The 11706-nt window shown below is 31.3% G+C and overlaps 2 protein-coding genes and 1 pseudogene across 2 annotated transcripts; all 3 read left to right on the top strand.

Annotated features, from left to right (window-relative positions):
- The first annotated feature begins 3899 nt into the window (after positions 1-3899).
- On the top strand, positions 3900-4961 carry LOC111885671 (60S acidic ribosomal protein P1). The gene is made up of 4 exons (XM_023881918.3): positions 3900-4011; positions 4172-4246; positions 4480-4695; positions 4788-4961. The coding sequence occupies exons 2-4, from the start codon at positions 4178-4180 to the stop codon at positions 4839-4841; spliced, it is 339 nt and encodes a 112-aa protein (XP_023737686.1). The 5' UTR covers positions 3900-4011; positions 4172-4177; the 3' UTR covers positions 4842-4961.
- A 2859-nt stretch (positions 4962-7820) lies between these two features.
- On the top strand, positions 7821-8856 carry LOC111885647 (uncharacterized). Its single transcript, XM_023881883.1, has 2 exons — positions 7821-8075; positions 8164-8856. The coding sequence occupies exons 1-2, from the start codon at positions 7821-7823 to the stop codon at positions 8854-8856; spliced, it is 948 nt and encodes a 315-aa protein (XP_023737651.1).
- A 146-nt stretch (positions 8857-9002) lies between these two features.
- LOC111885656 (uncharacterized protein At2g29880-like) lies at positions 9003-10027 on the top strand (annotated as a pseudogene).
- The last annotated feature ends 1679 nt before the right edge of the window (positions 10028-11706 follow it).

Here is an 11706-nt window from a genome sequence, read left to right as displayed (position 1 = left end):
AAAATTCAACAACAAAAGATTTAATAAATAACTAAATATATGATATATGTTAAATTAATTACTTTAACAATTATAGTCTTTTTTTTGTTAAATTCCTGAGTTTGTTTGATTTGACCGAGTTAGACCAATTTTGATCGATTTTCAAGAAAACACATCGGTACACACCTGATTCCAAATACTTGAACGAGCTTTAATGCACTAGGTATGCATATTCCCACATAGTTAAGAGACAAAGTAGCCTCCCTCTAACGTTATTGCATCCTTGCATGATCTTGGTGCAAAGAATGAGCGGTATGTTAGAGATGATTAGATGATTCAACTTCACAATACGAACTCTTATGCTTTACGAACCTCCAAAAACCCTCATGTATGTTAATTAAATGGTGCAAAGGTGAGGCAAATGCTCATTCAAATATCTACATACTAGGGTAGCCGACTTGGCTTGGGACAACCTATGTTTGGTGGGAACCATGGAATATGCTATTTTCCTCAAGGGCAAAAAGGAGTGTGGAATTTAAGTATATGACACTAGGGTTTGAAACCAAACATTGAACTTAGATGGGCACATGGATACTCAACAGGTCTCGCTATATAATTTGTATATCGACTTGTAATTTTAAAATGTAATTTGAATATGATAGACCTGGATACGATTAATCAACGATTGACATGTTTTGCTGGTCCCAAACGGACACCTTTTAAATAATCTCTTTTAGAAATATAGATTATAAAAGTCTATGCTACATAACATGTTAGACACTTAGAAGGCTTGATTACTAATTTTCTTACTCAAGCCCAAAAGGCTCATGCCCATTTACAAAAAGACACAGGTAATATAAGCTAAAGACCCAGCCAACCATAAAATTTGAGCATCTCTAGTTGTAAGTCGTAAGTTGTAACTAACACTATTATTAGTCTTAACTCACCCTTTTCTCCAAAATGATCAAAACTGAAGTTTTTAATTTTAAAATAATATACCGCCTTTTATGGCGTGATGCAAAAATAATACATATCTCTAGATTTGAAACTTTGATAGGTGAAAGGGAAAGGCCCACAAAAGATATCCATCACCACAATTGCTACAACCATATGATATATGATATGATGTGATTTTTCAATAAATTCCTATTCATGCACAACCAATGGAAGGACCGAGGGCATTGAAGAAGAGTGGACCACCCTCACAATGCACATAATCATTGGAACCACACGGAACCACATTGAAAGAAAATAAGAGGGGCAAGGGGCCATGATAATTGTTAGTTAAACTAAAAGAAGTCATAACGTGGCTATTATCTTATCAAGAAACCATAATTAAATTTGTTTAGGGTCTAAAATTAAAATTTTGGTATTGTTTAAAGCAATTACGAGTCTAGAACAAAAAAACTATATGGTTCACTAACTGAGTTCAACCAGGTCGGTTTAAGAGAAAATTATATCCAACCAGATTAGTTCTGCACGTATAAAAATTAGTTTTTTAAAGGACTAATCAATCGTTTCTTATTTTTTTTTTATTAAAACGAACTAATACTTTAAGTAAGTTTGTCTAAAAGAAAATTGACAAGCTTATGGTATAGAAATATAAAAGAGAAAATATCTATTTACAATGACAATCCCCCTTCACCATTTTCTTCTTAGAGTGAATGTTTGACTCTTAATGCCACAAAATATAATATGTCTTCTATTGTATATAATTTATATATATTTTTTTCTTTTTTGTCAAACACATTAACATAGGTCATTCAAAATATTTAAGACATGTCTTAAATATATTTTATATATAACTTGTTGGGAATTTTTTAATTTTAAGTGGGTCAAATGACCCACCTTCAAACAAAGTAGCATTTGCCACTCGTTTAAAGTTTGTAGATCATTACTTAAAAGTTATAAGCAAATTCGGTAATGATTGATTAACATAACTTTATTAAACATTATAGCTCACATTAACCGGTCCATACCCACATAAAATATAAATCATGAAACATTAATAGTATTTTAGATGTATCAAGTTTTAAACCATAAACTTTTTATATGGAATTCTATAACTCAATTAGGCTCCCACTCGGTTAAAATTTAAGCTCTCATCGTAGAGATGCAAATTTTTAACCAACATTTCATGGTTCTCGATTTATACAATTAATCTTCAATTATACCACCTTTAAACAAACACAATCAAAAGATTCAATCCATTGAATTTTTTGTATTTCATATCACATATTCAAGTAGAAGACAAAATTAAATAGAGGTGCGGATTGAGACGACGACTATGTTTGGCGTACTAGCTGAAAATTTAGCTGTTAGCCGAAAAACTAGCTGATAATTGAAAAACTAGCAAATAATTTTTTTTTGGAAAACTAGCTGAAAAATTAACTGAAAAATATGAAATAGCATGAAAGGACATTTGAAAGAATGTATTTTTATAATTAATTAAAGGGTATATTTAGAAAATTTTAAAAAAAACTCATAAAAAACTAGTCTAAATAGCTTTTTAAAAAGCTAACTTTTAAGTTATTTTTTTTCTTGCCAAACATAACAACTTTAAAAAGCTCGAAAAATTAGCTACTGTGATGCGCCAAACACAGCTTACATCTTTGGAATCAAAACTTATTTGGAACTATCAAATTCAGAACTAGCACAAGAACCAATATAATTTATGTTGGTTTTGGACCCTCCAGTTTGGAGCTGCTTCTAGTCTTTTTTTTTTTTGGATTCGTTACGGGAACAAAGTGAATGCGTCACATGTCCCACATCGACCTCTCGAAAAAAGAAATCTGCGAGGAAAGTGTTACCGTAACCATATTAATTTAAAAATCCTTAAAATTCAATGCAAGTATAATCGAAATTTCACTTACGGATTTTAATGTTAATTTTATAAAATAAATTAATATATTCAGATTATTTATTAATTCAAAATATACAAAATTAATATTAAATGAGAACTCAAATATGCTTAAGAACCTAAGATTTTTCTTTATCAATTTTTTTCTTCAAAATACAACATCAAACAAACATAAACATCTCATACCAGATATTTGTTCGAAAAAACAAATTTGTTTTTTTTCTTCTGTCATTTACGTCTTCTCACTACCCCTTCTATATGCCATCCCCGTTGTCTCCATCTTAACCCCACCCCACTCCCACCCATCTACTGAGTTCATTCAAGAAGTAACTGCATCATATTTTTCAAGGAAACTCTTTCTTTTATGTTGTGTTTTGCGTGTCACAACTAGTTGATAAACCAACTTATTTTTCGAGTTTTGTTATGTCGTGTTTGGCAAGCCAAAAAATAGCTTATAAGCTAGCTTTATAAACAATTATGTAGACCAACTTTTTAGGAGGTTTTTTTTTTATTTATTTTTTATTTTTTATTTTCATATATATATATATATATATATATATATATATATATATATATATATATATATATATATATATATATATATATATATAAACACATTTTCTTAAGTGTCATTTAATGTAATTTTATATCTTTTAGATAATTTTATTAAAAGTCATTTTTTATAAGTTAACTTTTCAGATAACAACTAGTTTTTTATACAACATTTAGATTTTCAGTTAGTACGTCAAATATAACCTTAATATCATAAATTTGGTGTTGAAATACTCTATGAGAAACCCCAAAAAATAATAAAATACCGAGTAATAACCTATCATATTTGACGAATCTTTTTAACAAAATAATACCATTTCGCTGTCGGTAGATGGGTTTTTACCGGACACTTGACGATAAGAGGGTTCTTTCTTGAACCCATGGGTTAGTGAGACTTGATGATTCTATGAATATTAGCCCACTTTAATTAAATGGGCTTACGGAAAATACAATCATCCGGTTGCATATACGTGGGCCTGGTAACCTGGCCCGTTCTTCCTTTACAACAACCCTAGTCCACTAGGGTTTTCCTTTACAATCAACTCAACAGACCACAGACGGCAGATTTCTCAACTCCCTAAGGTTTACACGCTGCAGAGAAAACTCGATCTTCACTTCAGGTGCGTTGCCTTTCTTCTTAATTTGTTGGTTTTTAGGTCAACATCTTTTATCTTGATGAATCGTGATGTGTTCTCGTTGCCTCTGTGATTTGGATTACCGTTTTTAATCGGTGTATTGGTTTGTTCATAAGAATTTGGTTTTGTTTTGTTTTCTTCACAGACAAAGATGTCGATCGGAGAGCTTGGTTGCACTTACGCCTCTTTGATTCTTTGCGATGATAACATTCCTGTCACGGTTAGTAATTTCTACTGCTTCAAGTTATGTAGATATGTATGATTGTTATCGCTTTTCCTTCTTTTTGTCTATTTTCATGATTCATTGCTCCAAAGATGTAATATTATTTACTAAATTTTCTTAGTCGTGCTTACATTTTGATTTGTGACTTCGTTCCTGTAGTTTTGTACTTTCTCTTGTTTGTTTGAAACAGTGAAATGCGCAGATTAATTAGCGTTAATTGTTGATTGCAGGCTGAGAAGATCACCACCCTTTTGAAGGCAGCTAATGTCCATGCTGAATCCTACTGGCCAGCTTTGTTTGCTAAGCTTGCAGAGAAGCAAAATATTTTGGACCTCATTTCAAATGTTGGTGCTGGTGGCGGCGGCGGCGGTGGTGGTGCACCAGCGGTAGCTGCTCCTGCTGCTGGAGGTGCAGCAGCAGCTGCACCTGTTGCAGAAGAAAAGAAGGTAAATTGCGAATTTTTATAGTGTTTCTTTAAATATTTTTTTTGTTTTTATGTAATGTAGTATTCATGTTTTCTTTGATTCAATGTACACAGGAAGAGCCAAAGGAAGAGAGTGATGATGATATGGGATTTAGCTTGTTTGATTAGAAGCGTTTTTCAATATTATGTTTTAGTTAAAAGAGAAAAAAACTTTATCTGTTTTATTGTGGTGTTTTAGCACTGTTTTACTGGGTACTCGTTAAGAATTTTGTCCAATTTTTTCTTTTATTATCTGTCTTCAGAGATGAAATCTTTTGAAGGTTTTTTCTTTGAATTTTATATCTTGAATTTAGCTCTGGTTTTGTTTGAAATAGATAATCCTTCTTGGTATAGATGAAATAGATATATACCTCCAGATCCAAACTAAGAAAATGAAATAAGGCTAAAACCAAAAGAAAATGTAATTTGTGATTTTCATGATTCTGTACTGCTTTTATTCTCAGCAATAGGCTGCAAATGAACTGAACGTACGGCAAACAATTTATGAACCTTACGGCGGTTATTTTATCAATTTATGAACCGTACGGCGGTTATTTTATTTAATAAATGAACGAACATGAACAATAGTTTCGTTCACGAACTTTTGTTTATGTTGATTATTTAAGTTTGTTCATATATAGATATTTAATCGTATTTGATTATATTGTTATATTCAATGTTTTTGTTGATTATTTAAGTTTGTTCATATATAGATATTTAATCGTATTTGATTATATTGTTATATTCAATGTTTTTTTATGTTCATATATGTTTAATTATGTTTTTATTTATGTTCGTTTAATTTGTTTACGAACATAAACGAAAAAATATAAACAATGTAATTTGTTAAACGAACCATGAAGAAATCTAATTCGTTTATCTGGTCGTGTTCATTCATTTGTTCGGTTAACTTAAATGAACAAACATAAACAGACTTTTATTCATGTTTGTTCGGTTTGTTTATAGCCTACTCAGCAACGTTGTTAAGCCATAGCTAACTGATAAGATAGTTTATTTTATGAGTATTTTTTGTTGATGTGTTTGACAAGTTAAAAAGTAGTTTATATGTTTGCAATTTAATGTAGCTTATTAATGTCTTTTATGTAATTTTTATATATTTCAGCTTGTTTTATCAAACAAGTTAGTTTTTTATTTATCAGTTATTTTTTTTAGCTAACAATTAGATTTTTTGAGCAGTATTAGTATGCCAAACACATTCTTAGTATTCTAGCATGGTGGTAGTTTGGTAATCTAACATATGTAACTTGATTTTGATTTGCGTCTATTTTTTTAATTTTTAGTAATGGAAAATGTTTTGTTGACATTAACTTTAATAAAGTTGATTTATTTTTACCATAAATGTCTGCAACTTGACATAATTTTGATTTTGTACATCCTCATGTAATTTTTGTTATTTATATTTTCACACAAAATTGAAACATCTTAAGGGGGTGTTTCGTAGGCAATAATAAGGGAAGGAATGGAACGTGGTATTATGGGTTAATGAAAAAAAAAACATGTTCATAGGTATAAGGAAAAGAAAGTTTTATTCCGAAAGCAATCCCATTTCCTCAAGACTCAGTGTTTTCATTCCTTGGGGTATTCATGTTTTTTTTTTTTTTTTTTTTTTTTTTTTTTTTTTTTTTAATATTCCATTCCCTCCTATCATAATATCTTCCAGTTTTGCCCTCAATCTCCATCAAGATTGGAAGAAACGATCGCTCAAAATCAATATACATAATCTACACTATCAAAATCTTCTATCAGTTTAATTTATCACACCAAATCAGCCATTAGTTCATCAACAACAATACGCTTGTTCTATAGGAAGGTGTCGATTAACTTTACTTGTATCTTTTTTTTTTTTTTTTTTTTTTTTTTTTTTTTTTTTTGCAAATGCGTTTGTTGAAGCTACTCTCAAGAAACTAACTTTGAAGGTTAGCGTCTGTTTTTTTTTTTTTTTTAATTTTGTTAACCGGAATGTCTGTACTCGATAGGTTTTATTGGCATTCAATTTTATGTATAGATGAAGTAGTTTTATGTATCAATTAATCAAAATTGAATTTTGTGTGTTTTCTTGTTGTGCCTTTTTTTTATTTGTGCTCTAAAAAACAAGTGAAGTTGGTTAATTTAGAAAAAGTTGTGATTTTAAACAATCTATCGTGTATTAGATCATAATTGATCATTGGTGCTTTCAACTTTCATAATCTTATTCTCCTCATACTCCCATTGTCAAATATAATATTTTGCAATTGTTGATCATAACCCACTTCAAAGTATTGGATGGTAACCCCATATTCGGGGTGTGAAATTTTAGTTTACATTTTTTCCATCGAATTCATTTATCATTTCCTATTCATCTCTTGTTGTTATTTGGATAGTATCATGTAAATTTAACAGGGCAATTGTTTTTTAGATTTATATTTGTTTCCAGCAAAATGAAATTTTAGTTTATTGTATTGTTTCTTAGAAAAATATCATGTTATTGATGATATTTTTGTGTTTGGAGGTCCTTAAAGACAAACCATTTGATAATTGCAACCCTTATTGAACATCAAATTAGTAACCTATACCATTTCTTGTGTTAACCTGCACAATATTTTGACTAATTACCAATTGAGTTTCATCCAATATGCCACATTTATAGTACATATCAGGAACCGCCTCATGACATCAAAGTGGCCTAAAACGACAATCTAATTTGTAAACTAATATTGGATAGTTTCATTTGTAACTTTATTTCCTGTAACTCTTTACATCTGTGGTATCCTGTCAACTTCTTTGTAAATCAAACGTTTGTTTTTTATGATAAAAGAATCTACTCCTATTACAGTTATGACTCGCCTTAAAATAAATACACAGAAAAGAACAAAGAAACTTGCTGCATTTAGTACATTGTGGATTGAGATAATAAGTTTAGTAAATTGGTATTTTCATGTAGTGAGTCCAATTATTTCCATATGTATTTATATGTGTCAAAGTAGACATCGCTACAAGATGCTACACCCACAAAAAGAAGAATATATGCAAAGATTAGTGTATGAAAGTGATAAGACTTGTCTCCAACAACTAAGAATGAATAGGGTTGCGTTTACTAAGTTGTGTCACATGGTTGAGATTGTTGGGAAGTTACAAGCATTTAGGTATCTCCAAATCGACGAACAAGTGGCTAGATTTTTGTATATTTTGGCTCACCATGTGAAAAACCGTGTGGCAAAGTTCCAATTTCGTAGATCAGGAGAGACAATTAGTAAACATTTTAATAATGTAGTGAATGCTATAATTGGATTGGAAAAAGAATTGTTTAAGAAACCTGAGCCCGTATCAGAAACTTCAACAGATGAAAGATGGAAATGGTTCAAGGTATTTTATTTGCTAGATTCAAGTTTATATTTGTATATTATTAATAGTTAGTGTAGTAACTGTCATACATAATTAATTTTGGTTGTAGAGATGTTTAGGAGCAATAGATGGGACACATATAATTGTACATGTACCAGAGAAAGACAAACCAAGATATAGGAATCGAAAAGTAGAAATAACAACAAATGTCCTTGCTGCTTGCACTCCTGATATGCAATTCATTTACGTATTACCAAGCTGGGAAGGATCTGCTGCTGATGGTAGAATACTACGTAGTGCAATGCTTCGAGAAAATGGGTTACAAGTAGCTAAAGGTAACTATTATCTTGTTGATGTCGGATATACTAATGGTGAAGGCTTCCTTGCACCATTTAGAGGTCAAAGATATCATTTGAATACTTGGCTGAATGGACATCGACCAGAAAAGACTAAAGAATATTTTAACATGAAACACTCAGCGACAAGGAATGTCATAGAACGTTGCTTTGGAGTATTAAAAAAAAGATGGGCTATACTTAGAAGTCCATCATTCTATCCCATTCGGACACAAACTAAGATAATTCTTGCTTGTTGCCTTCTACATAACTTCATACGAAAAGAATTGCCTTATGATCCACTTAACGATGATGAAGTTATTGACACAAACAATGATGACGACGATGCAGATCTTGGATCACAAGTCGAGCATATAACAACAATTGGAAAATCAAATGAATGGACAAGTTTTAGAGAAAACATGGCTACCTCAATGTTTAATTCATGGAGATTTAGGCATAACTGATTTATGTTATTCTTTTAATTACATTTTGATAGATTTTGTTGGAATTTATGGTTTCAGTTATGTTTTGTTTGATCATGGTTTCTTATATATCTAATATTTTTGTTTTTTTTACTTCTTTATATATCATTTTTGTTACGTGTTTAAGGTATGGAGTCACAAACCCATGGTGAAAGGGGTCCTGGAAAGAATAAAAGGAAGTGGAATGAGATAAAAGATGCAAAACTTATTGAAACTATGGTGGATATACTCAATTCAGGTTCTCACTTTAAAGCAGAAAATGGTTTTAAGCCTAGGTTCTTTGGTGCAGTGGAAACTCGACTCGCGGTCTCACTTCTTGACTCAGGAATAAAAGCAAAGCTACATATAGAATCACACATAAAAACATTGAAGAGCGATTGGTCTGCTGTACATGATATGATGTCATGGAACAACACAAGTTGTTTTGGATGGGATGACCAAAATAATATGATTGAAGCTCTTCAATCTGTTTGGCAAGCTTATGCTCAGGTAATGTTTTTAATTGAATACCAGATATAATTTTGTTTTAAATATTTTTTAAGCATAATTTATAATTTATTTAACTTCAGATGTTTATTTTCTAGGTACATAAGAATGCATCAAAATGGAGAGGCAATAAATTTCCTCACTATTGGGACCTTTGTCTTGTATTTGGAAAGGATTGTGCAAATGGAAGAGATGCTCAAACAGCCGCTGATATTGTATCTTAGATAAATAACAAACAAGAAGAAAACGTTTATTACATGCAAGGAACAAGAGATGGATTAGAGGATATAGATGTTGATGCTTAACTGAATAGTCCTACATATGCTCCTACTAGTGAAGAATCAAGTACACAACGAAAGAGAAGAAGAAGCAATATTTAGGATCCTTTAATGAATAGTCCAAAAGATTCGGCAGATATTATTGGTTCAAAGATTGATAATGCAACAAATATCTTTAATGCAGTTTTTGGAATCGAGAGGGATAGAGAAGACCTACGTAAAAACCTTAATGCTGAGATGAAAAAAGTCGTTGGTTTAACTGTTCGTGACTGTAACAAGGCTGTTCGTAAGCTTTTAAAAAATGATGATTTGATGGTAATATTTTTTTTACTGTTGAGGATGAAGACAAATTGGAATGGATAAAAGACTTGCTTGACGACAATGTTTGACGTTATTTATACGGATTTTCTTTTTTGTGAAGTTGCAGTTTTTTAAGTTATGAACATTATGGTCAAATAATTTTTTTTTGATAAAGTTGGGTAGACATTGATATGTTTTGACGAGTTAAGTTTTTTTAGAGTTTTTATAATAAATAAATTTTCATATTTATATAAACCATTTTATGTATGTGTTATAGTTTTCGTTGTTTGTGCAGTTAATATATCTTTATTACAATAGAAACTATAATTTTTTACTAGATAATGCTAAAATATTAAATTCTATGAATTTTATGTTGTAGGGGTATTTTTGTCATTGTTAAGTACTTTATTCCATTCCTTTCTCTTTGTGTACATACCAAACAATATGAGTGAATGACTCATTCCATTCCTTAAGTGTAACCAAACGTGACAATGAAATGGTAATGTATCATTCCATTATCTTATCCATTCCATTACTTGATCCATTCTATTCTTTTGTTTTTCTGTTACGTCCAACCAAACGTACCCTAAGTATATTTGTTAGCATCTTAGCTTTTGATTTTGTAGGCAAAACAAAAAGTATAAGCTAGTTTTCAAAAAGCTTCTTAAATTATTTTTTTAAAAATATTTCAAATTCACCCATAATACGTAATGTTCCAAAAATTGCGACAAATTACGAGATTTTTTAATTTAAAATATAATAGTCAGTTAAAACCTTTGTTTCAAATCCACCAAGTAACATCTGTTTGTTTGAAACCATACATTATTAGAGTTAGGTTTGCAAAACTATGAAAAAATATCTTTGGTGCGTGTATATAGTCCCGTCGAGCTCTTCTCATGAACGACTTGCGTAATATTTAATCCACAACTGTAAGTATAAAGTTTAGTAAGTTTCCCATATATCACATATTCCATTATACATATAATGCATCCTTACATGATCTCGCCTCTAGCGCCGAACAACCAAATCTCCTAACCATATACATGTATCATATGTAACGGGCCCAACCCAAGAGTTCACGGGCCCACCCCAACTTATATAACGGTCTCCACACAACCATACATAAGGGGCCCGCCCAAATTAAACATAACGGCCCCCGCCTATCATAAACGGACCCCAACCAACCTCCATTGCTAGGAGCCACCTCCTAGTCTTCCATACAAGACATAAATCATATGTAGCCAAGAGTTAGAGAGACAATCAGACAAGAACATCACAATAAAGCATTAGACTATGAGTTCTCAGGCTATCCAACTTAGACTACATATGAACCAAACTATCACTACCACATAAGCATATAACATAAGCACATGTATAACTAACATAGTAAATACCCTTGGCAACTAGCCTTCCCTAGTTATCCTAACAAACATACCACCAACATAATCATACGATCAATAGTCAAAACCCTACCAGTCTAGCATACAAAATCACCGAGTGCTCTAAAATGCAAGGCATAACAAGGACCTTCCCTATACCACTAACATACTTGTACTTTAACAGTTATCTGTCCTACCATGCAAAGGATATGTAATGAGATACGTGTCATAGTGAGAACTCACCTGGACTGATGAACCGAAGAAACACATCAACACCCTCACACCTTGCACTGATTAATATCGCGAGCCGATTAATCAACAAAAGAAATGAATCCTCAAATAACAACCTAAAAACTCCAAGTTTGACCCCAAGTCAAACTGGTCAAAAG

Source organism: Lactuca sativa, chromosome 4 (assembly GCF_002870075.4).
Source record: "Lactuca sativa cultivar Salinas chromosome 4, Lsat_Salinas_v11, whole genome shotgun sequence".
NCBI classification, from domain to species: domain Eukaryota; kingdom Viridiplantae; phylum Streptophyta; class Magnoliopsida; order Asterales; family Asteraceae; genus Lactuca; species Lactuca sativa.
The sequence above is the reverse complement of the archived record's forward strand: the minus strand, read 5'-3'. Positions and strand labels throughout refer to the sequence as shown.